The sequence below is a fragment of the Meleagris gallopavo genome, chromosome 28 (assembly GCF_000146605.3).
Source record: "Meleagris gallopavo isolate NT-WF06-2002-E0010 breed Aviagen turkey brand Nicholas breeding stock chromosome 28, Turkey_5.1, whole genome shotgun sequence".
In the NCBI taxonomy this organism is placed as follows: domain Eukaryota; kingdom Metazoa; phylum Chordata; class Aves; order Galliformes; family Phasianidae; genus Meleagris; species Meleagris gallopavo.
The window spans coordinates 2,226,763-2,241,910 of NC_015038.2; the positions used below are offsets into that span (position 1 = coordinate 2,226,763).

At 49.3% G+C, this 15,148-nt stretch overlaps 1 protein-coding gene across 1 annotated transcript in view; it reads right to left on the bottom strand.

Moving 5' to 3' along the window:
- Positions 1–3,847: 3,847 nt before the first annotated feature.
- Positions 3,848–15,148, bottom strand: part of PLXNA2 (plexin A2) — a 45,183-nt gene continuing 33,882 nt past the window's right edge. The window contains 10 exon segments of the mRNA XM_019623223.2: positions 3,848–4,290; positions 5,276–5,426; positions 5,538–5,750; positions 6,827–6,996; positions 7,656–7,846; positions 9,965–10,064; positions 13,132–13,235; positions 13,371–13,530; positions 14,001–14,147; positions 14,760–14,826. Coding sequence (XP_019478768.1) covers positions 4,195–4,290; positions 5,276–5,426; positions 5,538–5,750; positions 6,827–6,996; positions 7,656–7,846; positions 9,965–10,064; positions 13,132–13,235; positions 13,371–13,530; positions 14,001–14,147; positions 14,760–14,826 — 1,399 coding nt within the window. The 3' untranslated portion in view covers positions 3,848–4,194.

The following is a 15,148-nucleotide window of genomic DNA, read 5'->3' on the forward strand; positions in this document are numbered from 1 at the left end:
AGAAATGGCATTATTTACTATAAGGAGCAGGGCAGAAAAAATAAAAATCTGTTCCACGATCCATACCTCTACATTCTATGACATCATGGGGCCTCGCTTCTGGGGATCCCAGAAATTTTAGTACCTGTCTGTTCCCTCCCCTTTGGAGGCCCAGAGTTTGGGGCACTGTCCATGTGACGGATGGAGCCTGCAGATCTGAGTACATCCTTACTCACTGCAGGAACACACATTTTGTCATTATTATATTCCACTTTTAGAAAGGAAGAAGGAGAAGGGGGTGACACAGGGACAAGAACAAGCACACAAACACTGCCGTGCCCCACAGCATGGCCACAACACCTGCCACCCTGTGCCACCCTATGGTGCCATGTGCTTCGAGCAGCGCCTTCCATGAGGAGAAAATCCCTTTGAAGACTTCCATCCTCTTCCCCTGTAAACCCAAACCACACTGAAATCGTGCATTCAGGTTTGCTCAGCCCAGTGGATCCAGAATGCATCTTCTTCACGGTGTACACCAACATCCCTTAATCTCATTATTTTCCCATCCAATGTCCAGTTAAAATAAAGTCCTGCCTATGTGAGAGCAGGACAGCACAGGGGCGATGCGGGGCTCTCACCAAGGACATGTCCATGGCTCTCCCAGCTCACCCAGCACGCATCCACAGGCAGGGCAGCAGCTCCCTGCCTCGATGGTTCACAAACTGTGGCACAAATGCCATTCCCAAACTGGATGGCAGAAGCTTTGTGGCATTTTAACGCATCTTTGATATCAATTACTTAACCATCCCCAAACACTTTTTTCTTTTCTCCAGGGTACAGCCACTCATGTGTTCTCATGATGCCCTCGCTTGCTCCACTCGGTCCATTTTGAGCTGAGCACTGGGAATGGAGTGGAGAGAGACCAGCAGGCAGGAGTGGGGCTGGGTGAGAGCTGGAGGCACTGGAGCATCCCAGGATCGCATTGAGGCAGTGGGCAGCTCAGTGCTCTGAGCCTTGGACTGACAGCAAGGACTTGCACTGAGGTCAGCATCACACAGAACACAAACAGAGAGCATTACATCCTCTTGCTATTGGCTTCCATGTGCCCACCCAAACCGCTGGGTATGGTAGGACGTTTTTGGTGAGGTCCATTTCAAGGCAGGGTGGATAATTTCTGCAGGACCGGGCCATTTTTAAGACAGAGTGTTGAAGGCACTGCTGTGATGGAGGTCTCTGGTGGCCGGGCAGCTGCGCCTGCCAACCCCACGTGTCCCAGCACCGTGTGTCCCATCCCCGCTGAAGGCCCCAGGGAGTCCACAGCAACCCAGCTGTTCTGATGTGTCCTGCCCTCCTTTAAGCATAAATCCATCCCTTATGGCACAGAGGGGACTGCACCTCTGCACGGTGCTGGGTATTCCACAGCAGGGCTCCTGCAGAGACGAGCTTGCCTGTAAGTTAGACTCTGGTATATGGGCTTTTAATAAAGGCTTTCAAGGTGGAGAAGCATTTGATTAGCACCTTGCTCCCCCTTGGAGTGGGTGCTTTGATAGTACATGAGCAGAAGATTAAATGGAATTATTTAAGCATTGACACCAGGCAGAGAGATTCCAGAAAGTGACGTCTCCCACTTTGATGTCAAAATACCTGAAACGAAGTGAACTGGAGAACCACAACACCAACAGCCCTGCAGGAGGAAGGGGCCACGAGAAAGAGGTGAAATCATTTAAGGCAAAGTCACTGCCCCTCCTGACCAAACCTTGAGTCCATTTGCTGCAATGCAGAGGAAATGCCCTTTGGAGCTTTTCAGTTTCCTCCCCAAAGAGTAACTGAAGAGTTGGATGCAAACAGGGCAATAGATTACGAGTTCTTTGCCCCAGGGGGATATGTTGCTTCATCCCATGTAACTGACCACGAAGATCCATAATTCATGGCTACCATCACAAGTAGATGCTCGGTGGTCTATCTAGACCACTCCTTCCAGTCAGCACCGTGCTGCTTCTATGCCATCCTCCTGATGCCTTCATGGTGATGGATGAAGAGCTATTCCTGCTGTCTTCCTTGGGAGCTACTCAGACTTCAGTACCCCACTGTTCTGCAAAGAGCTCCTCTTGGTTTCCCTGTCCTCCTCAGCTCCACGCAGCCTGGCCAGGAGACAGGGACCTGGCTGTGCAAAAGCCTCATGGAGAGATGGGCAGTAAGCAAAATGCAGGCTGTATGGCAGCACAGCCAGCAGCACCCAGGTCTTTGCTTTGGGTATAGTCATATTTTATCAGCCCCACAGAAATAACTGTTTAGATTAATATTTAGAAGTGTTTGAAAACCATTTTGAGTGTTGCAGAGTACCGTAAGGATTTGGTGAACAGTCTGAATATCAATACTCAAAGCAATGACCACAACAACATACGTCCTTCCCACACCTCTCTCTGCACAGCTCTCCCATCTCAGAGCCTCCCATCACACAACTCAGACTGTGCTGCACGTGGCTGACCACCAGGACTTCCTCCACACTACTAACTGGACCCAGAAAAAATGCACAGAAGCAAGTGGGCTCAGCATGGCTTTCAGCAAAGGGTCGTTACAACACCGAGTTTCCTGAGATGTTTGGATGCATGTCAGCTCCTCCTGCTGGCCCTGGGACCTCATCCCACAACAAGAGACACCTCTCTCCTGGTGCTTACAGAAATTGCTTCTCTTTTGCTGCACACAGCAGACTGAGGTCCAGACCACCCCACCTGGTGACTTATGGTGCAGCTCCACAGCGTCGTGCTCAAATACCCCAAACATCCAGCGTGCTGCTCCTTGGCAACTGGGAAGAAGCAGCCTCAGGAGGGACTCTGCTGCTGTCAGTTCCCATGGTTGATGCCTCTCTCCCCAGCAGGTCCAATGGCCCTGTCCTCCCTGTTGCAGCCTGCGCAGATATCAGCATTTATTACAGAGAGAAATATTTACAGCGCTCCTTCCCGTCCTGTCACTCTACAAAGGGACACATAAGCTTTGGTGTCTTTTAAAGAAATAACACTCACAGACATTTGCCCGTCACTGGCCACAAGAAGACGTGCCATCGGGCCAGCGAAGAACGGAAGGTAACGACAAGACGCTTGGACAGACACACGGACAGCAGCTGGCACAGACAGCGCTGCCTATGGGTTTCCCTTGTCTAGAGCAGAGATTTCTTTCCCTTCCTTCATGGAAATGAAAGCCATGGGCCTGCCCCGTGGGTGACATCACCTACGATCCCGCGCTTCTCTGGTCCGCAGCCATACAGAGAATAATAAACAGCATCTTGCCACAGCTCGGCATTTCAAGTATTGCTCACTGTAAACATTGGGTTTGGGGTTGGTTTTACTGCAAGAGCCACGGACAGCTCCGCTCTCCTCCTGCCATGGCTGCAAGAGCACCGCACTTCAACAGGATCCTTCTGCATTCAACAGTAAATGAGATTTAAAATATAATATATATATATAGACACTATATAAATACATAGATAAAGCTGGATTTCAAGACAAGTTGGACGATTGGATGGTTTTGCAATTCACAACAATTTCCTTCTAGTGCCTACGGGTTACTCAGCCACTGAACTATTTCTGGCTAAGCTGCTATTTTGCTTGTGTGGATAGGTGTGGTGCAAACTTGTGCTCATATTTTTTATAAGATCCCAACAAGACTGCTGTCTTCCAGACTTTCCAGTTGGTGTAAGAGTCCATTTGCAGATGCCTGAGCACATCCTCGGGGCATGGTGAGGATGGGATCAGGACCGAACCTGGCTGCCAAGGTAATCTCTGTGGCTTTTGTGAGTTTTGTTCTGTTTTCTTTTTTTTTTTCCTTTTTATTTTATTTTTTCTTTCTTTTTTTTCCCTTTTTTTTTTCTAAAAACACCTTTAAATAAAGTTTTATTTCCTAATATACATCAGACGATTTTCATGCAAAGCAGCAGTCATGGACACATCCAGACGTTGCAGGTTCTACCTTTCCATGAAGAAGTGATCCACCTTGAGTTAACGCTGATTGCGGTGCTTTGTCTTCTTGATCTTTCTGCCTTTTCAAACCAGATCCCATGTGATTTTGAGCGCAGCCAGCCCCTGGGCCATCCCTGCTCCCCTTGACGAGCATGGTTGTTGGGGTGTGCAGTGCCTTTCTACTTGTTCTCCCTCTGAATCCCCAGGCGTCCGTGCCATGCTTTTGCCCCTCGCTGTCCGTGTGCACTGCAGCCTTCCTTCAGCTCTCAATGGACATGGCACCAATGAGTTGCTCTACTTTGTATGCCAGACGCTGCCTCCGTGCCTGTTCGTCCTGCTCCAAAGCCCCAATGAGCTGACACAGAAAGAAAAAGAGAAAGAAATCAGTGAGAGAGCAAAGGGTGGGCAGGACTGCAGGGTAGGAAGGCGCGGGTAACGTGGAGCATTGATGTGGTTCAAGGGACAGAAAGAGCCTGTGAAAAACACCAGATAGATCAGGTCCCTAGGATGGCATGGGAACGTTCCCAGAGTACCAAAATGCCCCGTGTTTCCTCAGGAGTAGTTGACAGCGACAGAAACTGGGATGGAGCAGTATGGCCAACACTTCCTTAGGATGTGTAGCTTCTGAGGTTCTCCACTGATAACAAATCCCTCAGTCTCACTCTAATAGTTCTGTAGTGGAATATAATTCTTCAGTAACAAATGGTGAAGCAGTGCAGTGAGCACCCAGCCGTGCTCCTCTGCTTGCTGGGCTGCTCAGTGCAGAGCCCTGTACCTCAGGCTCCACATTCCTCGTCTCATTTAGCATGAAAGTTATGGGATTTTAAAATCTAATTGGAAAAAAGCTACAGTATTGTATCACAAATGCATACATGCAATTAAAACGACAAAACCCTTCCTTTTAATGGACACAATTGCAAAATAGGTTCTTCTTGCACTGAAATGAAGGGGTGGAACAGATGGTGAGAACTTGGTTTCAAGTGAAGCATTCATTAAAGGAGCTCAGGCTGCCAAGAATTCTGTGCAAACAGGAGTGAGCACCAATGCACCAGGGATTTGTACTATGCTGCTCCCACAGGACAGGGACATTCAGGGGGAGTTTCACTGGGTCACGATGATTTTTTTTACTGCATTTAGGAGCGAGATGCACTGTGCCAAGGCTGAGGAATTAAGTAGCTCACCCAATATTTCAGCTATCAGTTCTCCTGGGACAAATGCTGCAGAGCAGGACCTCAGCCTCACTGCGCACAAACAGAACAGATGTGGGCAGCAGCCATACAAGCTACAGCCATGCTGCAATGAGGGGAATGTCCCCATGCCCCCTTCCCACGGGCACCCACCTCCTCGCTGTATTTGCTGACGTAGGAATAGATCTCGTTGAGTGCACTCAGCATGTTGAACTCAGTTGAATGCAGACGTGACTGCTCAGCCAGGTATGCGTTCATGTCCTGGTCGCTGATGGCTGGCAGCTTGGCAATGTCTGCATAATACCTGCAGGGACCAAAGGCTCGGTGAGGAGCAGGGAGGATAAAATACCCCCTCTTCTCCTTGGGATCTTATCACTGGGATGCTATGACTCCAACCTCTTCGCCCAGCTCCTACCTCTCCACCCAGCTCTTGTAACTGGGGATGTCCTTGGCGTACAGCAGCTTGTTGGATGGGGAATCCTTGCCCAGGCGGTGCTCGGAGGTGGAGCATGAGTCCATGAAGGTCTGAGCCACAACCGAGAGGCAGGCATCCGTGATGCTGCCTTTGTGGATGTCAAAGACGAACTGTGGGTTTTTGATCACGTTCACCCAGAAGCGGAGAGGGAGGCTGCAGGGAAACCAAGAAACAAAACTGGATGTTAAGAAAAACCTGAACAGATCCTTCCTGTGCTGTGTGTTCCCTCTGTGGTGGCCGAGGAGTGGGGCTGAGCCTGGGGATGTGTGGTCACCTCTGTGCCCATCATCTGCTTTGTCCCCAAATCCCAAGGCCTTCACAATCAAAGGGGAATTATTATTCCTTTTTTCTTTGGCTGTACAGCAGGATCAAAAAAGCAGCTGCTGCTTTCTATTACCTTTCAAGTCTTGGCTCTCTCCATCCAGCTATGCACAGAGGGCTGCAGCCTTAACTCTTGCTGCGCTGCGGGCCAGCAGCTCAGCTGCACTCTGCAGTGCCCACGCCCTCCCCTCCATCGCATCAGCTCTGTCCTGCAGCTCCTTCTGCTCTGACCTCCTCCGGCAGCCTACGCCTCTCCCCACTCTCCAGAAAAATTCTGGCATTGCTGCTCTGCTCCATTCCCCAGCAATCCTGCAGCTATCAGGACACTGCCCTGCAGGGTCAGAGCTCACAAGTGGGTCAGAGCCCCCAGTGGTGCCAGCACAGAAACCCCCACCCCATGATACTTTCTTTGTCACTGCTTCAAGAAGACTCATCTCTATTTGCAATTCAAACGTTTTTATCCTAATAACTCCTTCTGATGCTTTCAATAAATTGTTTTTTGCTCCCCACTGCCTTAGCAGGGAAGGCAGCTTTTGCAGACGCAGTGATTAGAGGCTTTTAAAGCCATGCGGGACTTGGGGGAATGCACAAAGTCTTCAGGGAACAGCCATTTGTTGTGGGTTTTTTTTTCCCCCCTCTCTTGCAGAGGTAAATTTCCAACCCACAGAGCTTTTAATCCTAAAATAACAGAAGAGCAGAGCTGTAATAGCTCCATTGTTTGGGGAAGGCTAAGCTCGTGGCTCAGGATTGGCACCCAGAGCCCCATCCGTGTGGGACAGCAGTGCTAGTGAAGAGGTCTGCACGGCTCCGTGCTGCATTTACGCACTGGGGCTACAGCACCGTGTTGCTCCAGCCCTTCTGCCACCTCTCCCATCTCTTTTTCCCCCACCACAACAGCCACATCTTACCAATTGCTCTTCCACGTGTGCCGTACATCTGTGTCGTGGATGCCGTGCTTATCTGCCTGCTCGTCCAAGAAGTCAAACATGTACTTGATGGCCAAGGGGAGCGCGCTGCCGCGGTGCACCGTGCTGAACAGCGTCTCAAAGAGGTCATCCACAAACTTCTGCAGCGTGCCCTGATGGGAGCAGCATGGCAGCTTTTGTTTTTTGGGTATGGGTATTTTTTTTTTGTGGGGGATATTTTGGGATACGCCTGCTTGGTGGTTGCTAATTTGGGTTTGATGTTAGAAACTGCTGTTGCGTAAGTACTCCAATTTTGGGGGCTTGTCTGTATCCTACAGTAAAGCATATGGGTTTTTTATACCATTGAAAGGAAAGTGAGCTTGGTTAAGTTGCTTTATTGTTATTTCACCAAATCACAGTATGGCCAGGGCTGGAAGGGACATCAAGGATCATGAAGTTCCAACCCCCCTGCCACAGGCAGGGCCACCAACCTCTACATTTAATACTAGACCAGGTTGCCCAGGGCCCCATCCAACCTGGCCTTGAACATCTCCAAGGACGGGGCATCCACAGCCTCTCTGGGCAAACAGCTATTTAAACAGCTAAGTTTAGAAACTGGGTTTGCACTGCTGATAAGGGGGAAACATTCATAAGCTCAGGGGTAAATTTGAGGGTTGGAACTGGTTGATGTTTGAGGTCCCTTCCAACCCAAGCAGCTCAATGGTTCTATGGAAATGAACCCCCAGAGCATGACAGGGGGCTGAGGATCCCCAGTGACCACATGGACATCCCTTCCTGGGCATCTCCCAGGCAAGCTTAGCACACCATTTACCTTTGTAGCCAGCAGCCTTGTCAGGTAGATCTCGGACACCATCTTGCTGCCCCGGTCCCCCTCCTTCTGGTCACCGTGGTCATGGTTTTTCACCAGGTGCCAGACTTTGACACCACTCTCCAGGTCTGGGGTGATCATGGGGGCTCGGGAGCGCAGGCTGTCAGGGCTGCCGGTGTAACGGAAGGTGGAATCTGAGTGTGAGAGGAGAGGGCACGCTCAGTGGAATGCCTCCTTCCATCTGCCTGCCTCTGCTCGGCGATGGCACTGCTCTTGTTAACGCCAGAATCATCTGCTCTGATTTTTTTGCAGGGCAGTGGAATGCAATACCGTACAAAATAGAAGCATTTGCCAAAATAGGCCGTGTACTTATAAACAAAGCACATGTTGGTCTTCACCAACCACAGAGTCCCCCAGCCTGATGCTTTCTCCTTCTGCACTCAGATGTGAGGCTCCTCCCCCTGCATTTTCATCCCTTAGCTGCAACACAACAGCTCCATGCAGGATGCCCCATGACTCCCAGCTCATGCATGCAACACCATCTACTCCCAGTACCAATATTCTGCACAGTAGGTGCAGAAGAAATGGTTCTTCCTGAGGCTTTCTTAGAGCAACCAGAGATGGACTCTGATCACAGAGCCTCGTAGAAGCAAGGAGCAGAGGCAATGGGATCTACCCTACTGGCATGGAGACCAAGAAGGGATGAGGGACATGGAACTTCCCAAGCAATGTGCTCCCCTGGACATCATCTTCTGTGAGCCAAGACAAGGTGCTAACAACTCGCTGAGGCCATCATGAGTCATGCACTGCTCATTTTTGTACTCTCACTGAATTCCTTTGTTCTGTGGGAACCTCATGTGTTTTCCTAAGTTGAGCCTTTTGCTGCTTGCCCTTCCCAGGAAGAGGAAGGAGATCAATCATAAATCAGCCAGGGGAAGTGTGCAGCTCATTACAAAACTAGCTAGATTTTCATCCCTGATTAGGGCTTAGATAAATGAGTACTCCAACTGATATAATTAAGGAGACAGACAGGGGGACGGCTAAGGAAACATCTAGTAATTCTATTTTTAAGCGTAGCTCTGTACTGATATATAATGGGGAAAGTAAATAAGTATCTCATTTAAATTCTGTCGGCGCAATTAGAAGTATTAATCTTAACGTGAGGAATGATAATTCATATTGGTGGCTCACAAAGGCTTTTTCACGTGGCAGAGATCGATGAGCCCTGAGGACTCCGTGGTGTGACCTGGCTTTGGTTTTTCCATCCCCTGCAGGGCCAAAGCAGTGGGCTCCAGTTGTGTGGTGCTGCCCAGCAGAAACGTTCTGGACCAGGAAGCCTGACTAAGGGCTTTCCTGCAACAAGGATGCCCAGTTTGAGAGAATAAATTGTTTGGGGAGCTATAACCAGGACAGGGAGACGGGTTTGCCAGGAGCCCCCTCTTCTGCAGAACGCTCTGCACAATGCAAGATAATAAGAGATCAGCGCGCCAGAGATTTTGCCACCGCTGCCTTTTATGAAAGTATATTATTACCATTATTGTGGATTTAGAGCTATAAATGCACACCTGGCACCTAGCAGGCTCATTTATTCAGACCGTGGAGTCTTTAGGGACCATCTGCAAAGTGCCTTAACCATGCTATTATGCAAATAACCAATTCCCAGGAGCGCGAATGCTAGCGCATCGAGTTCACACTGCTGTTACCATTTCTGACCCATTAGCTGAGATGGTGGGATCCTCCACTTACAGGAAGAATAGATGAAGGAATTGTTATTTTTTCCCTCCCCTGCAGCCCTGCTTACAAGGAGAACACACTCTGCTCTCTTTGCAGAAAGGTGCTGTGGTTGATGGCTGGACTTGATGATCTCAGAGTTCTTTACCACCTTAATGATTCTATGGTTCCAGGTGCAGCACCCTCTGAGCCAAAAGCCATTCCCAGGACCTTCCCCAGACCCACGTTCCCAAGGGCTGCTCATGATGTGCTCCTTGGTGCTTCCTTTTCCCCCCCTCAGATTCGTAGACTCATAGAATGGCTGAGGTTGGAAGGTACCTTAAAAGATCGTCTAGTTCCAAACTCTCTGCTCCTTTCTGCTGTTCTGCTCACAGATGGAAAAGCCTTTGCAAAAAGCCAGCAGCCAAGCACATTTTTCTGTTTGGCACACAAATGCGGTTTCCTTTTTGACAGCGTGCTGCAGTCCTTTGGGGCAAGCTGCTGCTTTTTTTGCACCTGATTCTTTCAGGTGCTGCCCTCACCCAAGGCAGCCCCTACACCCACCAGGACACATCCTTGCTTAAAGCAGCTCTGCTCCTCACCGTATCTGCTGATGGACGTGCGGGAGATGCTGGCGGAGGCAGGGATGTTGTAGGAGGAGGTCTGCTTGGGGACAAGAGCCACGACAGAGCGGTCTGACACCTGGGGAGGGGAGAGAGAAGAGGTGAGCCAGACAATGCAGACAACAGAAATGCTTGGGGCTCAGGTTGGCACAAAGCTGATGGCACCACGCTTGGTGCCTTGGGTCAAGGAGAAAGGTCTTGCTGGCAGCCCTGGGCTTCCGGTGTTGAGCCCCATGCTGGGTCAGACCCTTAGGAGCAGAGATCAAAGGAAAGCAGTGATAAATCAAGGGACAGACTGAAGATTGCTTTGGTCATTCTGATTTAAGATTGCGTTTTATGCAATAAAAATGAGAATCTCAAGAACTGTTGTGATCCAATTTAAGTAACAATGCAGAGGGAATAAAACAGCCGTGATAATGTTATGGGCCATAAAACATTCCTATTAAACCATTTTTTATTTTAACAATTTTTATGAACTTTAGAAGTTTGATTTACAGCCCAGCATGTCATACAGCCATCTTTCAGGGGTATTAAATCGTCCATCCCTCTGCTGCACCAGAGAGGGAATTAAATGCTGGGAAGTCCAACCATAAATGAACATTAGTGCTAACAAGGTTTGGTTATGGCAGACTTTAGTAGCCATGTTTAATTTTATCCTCCCTATAAATCCAACAGCCACTGGGTGTTTCTTAACACATTTCTGTTAATTAAGGACCTGTGGGTCTCATGGGAATCTCTGCACCCAGCACTGCCTGCAGCACAGCTCCTGCACCACGGCCCTGCTGTGCATTACAATGAAGTTTCAGGCAAATGGGCGTTGTTATTATTGCTAACGAGAGTGGAAATAACAGCCACTTGTGTTCCACAGCAAAGAGGTGAGATATTTCTGAGCAAAGCACTCCCAGCACCTTTCTTATTTCCTCCGCTGCTCCTGCCTCATTCCATTCAATTTATTAAGTCAATGGAAGGAACAATCAGTGGCCATATTATTATCCAGGGGTGTCATTAGCTGCCACTTCAGCTCAGCTCCACCTCGGAAGCTGAGCACTGGGATGCAGCCCGGGGTGAGGACAGCATAGGTTCCCATGCCCTGAGCACTCCCACTGATTGAACCCAGGGTGCAATGGCTCAGCCAAAAATGCTGACGTACAGAGCAGTGTCATACGGAACACAAGCTCCTTTTCCACTTTATTCTGCTGCTGCCACACTGCCATTAAACCTAACTTCAGAAATATTCTGATTCTTCCTTCCCCCAGCTGGAAACCTGCTGCACAATATGCCTTCAGGAGAGGAAAGATGGAGCTGGGCTGCCACCTCCGTGCCACCTCCCAGCAAGATGCAGCCCCAGCAGCTCCACGGCCATATCCTCATTTCTGCACGCTCCTTCCCTCTCTGCTTCTAATTTGTCATTTAAAACAGTTTTCTAATCTCTCAGCCCTTCCAGGCTCCCGGTACCTGACAGCTACTCATGCTCTGCTGCCTCCTAGTTAACCCTGCACGAGCCACTGTAAATCATTCAATATTAAATTCAGGGTTTCATTTTTCTTCAGTAGAGCCACACAGGGCGGGATTCTCCCATGAGGTTTAATATGCACAAACCAAAAGGACACTGCATAAATGTAATACAACGTGGTTCAAAAGCTCCAGAGAGAACTTTAGCAAAGCACTACACCTATTTAACCCATACGCCTATTATAAAGATGAAGAAATAAGCAGCAGGCCTACAGCTCTCTATATAATTCTATAAAGTGGTTTGAAAATATTACAGAGGTGAAAATACCCTTTTAAATCCAACCTGGCTTTTGCATCCCACAAAGAGTACATTTTGCCAATTGTGGCAGATATATAGTGGGTTGTTTTTTTTACCAGCCTAAACATGTAGAAAATGAAATATGTACGTATATAAATCTAGAAATCATCTCTCCAGTCCTCCAGAAACCAATGACAACCTCCATCCCCCTCCTGCAGCTCAAAGCACAGATGTGCTGCATGCTACTCACCCTTCCCTGCTGCCCTGCAGCTCTCCATGCTCTGTGCCATGCATTTTCTGCACCCCAACAATCCTGGCTTAAGCAACCAGAGAGCAGAGCCGGAGGCAGCACTGATTTTATACCCCCTTCTAAGCAGTGCCTTTGCCCAACATGTTTGTTTTACTGTGCAGCCCTGGAGCATCTGTATTTCTGATACCTAATAAAAACATTTATTACTGGAACAGAAAAAAAAAAAAAACAAAAAGAATAAAATGGTAGAAATACCAAAAGGAAAAAAAATAAAAATTGCTGCTGTTTGTTTTTGGCAGAAGCTCTGCCTCGGCGAGATTCCTATTGCAGTGCAGAGAACTTGGCTTTGTTTCATGGCTGAAACAGCTCCATTCGGGCTGCACGGAGCTGTGGCCAGAGCCATGTGTGACTGCTGCCTATTTAGGTACTTGGCAGCAAACTTCCACTTTGTTCCAGAGCAAAGCTGACACTCAAGTGGCAGGAATAGCTGCGGTGCTGTGAGTGCTGTCAGGATTTTGTTTATTTTAAGGCCAAACTTATGGCTTGGATTTGGATGCACCAAAATGAAGATGGTCCCTCCCTTAGCACCCAGCTCACATCAGAACATGAATTTCACTGGTGACTTCCTCAGCTGACTTCTAAAGATCACGAAGCCTCACTGCTTCCCTGCATGCTGGATAATCCCTTGCAACTGCCAGGTGGAGCCGACGTTAAAAACAACAGAATTCATCTCCCATGGTAAGCTGGATGCACAAACCTTCAGGCTGGAGGATTGGTTTATATGGTGTTGGTAGCAGGACTGCTGTGAGCTGACTTGGAAAGCTCTGGGATTTGGAAAGCAGAATCCCCTCTCTTGTCCCTGCTGCCTTCCGTTCTGTGCCCTCCTGCAGCCCTACAGGCTCAGCCCTCCCCTTGCTCTGTCTTACAAGCATGGCTAGCAGCTTTAATTTAGCCAATTTTCAACCCTGCTAGGTTCTTTAAGATCCATGTCAAGGTTGCTTTCCTGTCTAATGCAGAAGCACATTGAACCACTCAGGTTTCTCATGCAAATGTGACCTCTCCGTCTGCCTGGAAATTAAATTTCTGCCTTTCTGTTCCTTCATCATGGCAGCCTTCTGGGAGCTGCCTACCCAGGCCTGCTCTCACCTGGTAGTGTAGCAAGGTGTTCAGTCGCTTCCAGTCGCCTTCAATCTTGGTGGTGATGTCTTCATCCTGCAGCACCACGCGTGCGATGCGGCCCTGCCGCCACTCTGCAAGGCAAAAGCGATGGATGCATTGGTCAGAGTGGGGACATCTATGGGCTCATCCACTTGGCTAACCCAAAGAGCCTACAGAAATGCTCAACAGGTAAAGAGGGACGCCCAGAGAAGGCATCGAGCCCCTACCCAAGTCCATGTCGACAGCTCTCGGTCGCTGGGAATAGGGGACGTTCTTGTACACCGCATCAAGGATTTTCTCTTTGACCTGGGTGATGGTATCACAGTTCAGCACCTTCACAGGGATCTCTGGACTGTTCTCGTTGTCCGGATTCACACAGTTCAGGATCTGGGAAGAAAGGAGAAGCACACCATTCCCTTAAGGGCTCCACACAGAAGCAGAACAATAGGAACACAGTTGAGTGGTGATGGATTGATTGATGGTTGGACTGGACGGCCTTAGAGGTGTTTTCCAACCTTAACGACCTTATTAGAATAAGTGTCTGCACAACAAGCAACCCTCATGGTAAAACCCTGCATCTCTATTTGCCTCATTGCTGCTGCATATATCTATATAAATAATTAAGATAGCAGTCCTCATATGTTGATTTTCCTTTGCTGGAGGAAGGACAGTGGACCAAATAGGATATTGGTACCTACGAGTTGGGCACAACCCCAAGCTACCAGCTAGGGACACTCTTCAATGGACTTTACTGCACTGCTCATGGCAGCGCTCCCATGGCGGGCCTGGAGGTCAGCATGGCTCATGCCCAACGGGGAGGACAGCAGCAACCCAGCTCTCCCCCAGCATTCACTCACCAGGGTCTTGTACTCAATCTGCTGCCGGATCAGCTTGTCCTCGCTGAGCGAATAGCGGGCTTCCCCCGTGATGGCATCAATTGGACCCTTCTCCATCTGCTGCTTGATGGCACAGTACAGCATGAAGAGTGGCTCTCCGGCACATTCCTGCACAAAGAGACCGGTGGCGAAATCAACCCAGGGGTGAAGTGCAGCTCCACCAGGGCTGCTGGCCCACGGACAGATCTTGCACATGATTAATTGCAGCAGAGGCACAGCCCCGTTGCCTTAATCATTAGCACATGTGCAATCGGGCTCAGCCCCCCAGCAGCTCTGGCAGAGCACAGCCAAAACTGTTGCTTGATGGTTGTTGTGCTTGGCTTGGTAAAGCTCTACTGAATCTATAGGGCTGTAAAATGGGAATCTGAGATCTTGATCTCATTGTTCGCTCCCATGAAGTAAACTCTGGGGGAGCTTCCAAAACCAAAATTAAATTGCAAAACTATGGAAGTGCAGCATTGGAGGTGCTTAAAGAGGTGTGAGCCCTCCAGAGGGGCACAGCCTGGAGTACTCCAGAGGACACAGCTGGGTGATACTTGGTGCAGCCAAAGCCAGGGAACGTTAAACAGAAGAGCAGAAAACCTTCTCCCAGAGAGAGCATTTCAGCAGTGCTCAAGGAAAGCAACAAAAACTTGATTCCATGAGATTGTTTTCAAGCTCAGATTTGCCCCATGCAGGTGGGAGAGCAAAGCAGCTGTGCTCCGCTCCATCCCTCCTTACCTTGAGAAATTTGTGGAGGAGGAAAGCAAACCAATTCGTCAGCATCTTCTCAGCCACCGACTCTGTCCTAGGAAAGCCAGGAGGAGGAGAGGCACATTACCAACAAAACCAAACCCTCGCACAAACCAACCTCAGGAAACAGGAATGGCCAGAGACAGGAGGAGAGGAGCATCCTGCTCCCCACAGCAGCAACACCACCACTCAGCACAGCTCCCAGCGCACGCAGGCAGCACGATGCAGGCAGCTCATCCCCAGCTGACAGCCCATCAGAGCCCTGACAGGGAACAGGGAGCCTGGGGACACTCAGCTCTGTGCACGTGGTGCAAATTACAGCCTGGCGCGGTAAATCACTGGGATTTGCACTGGGCTGGCAATCAGGGACAGCAGAG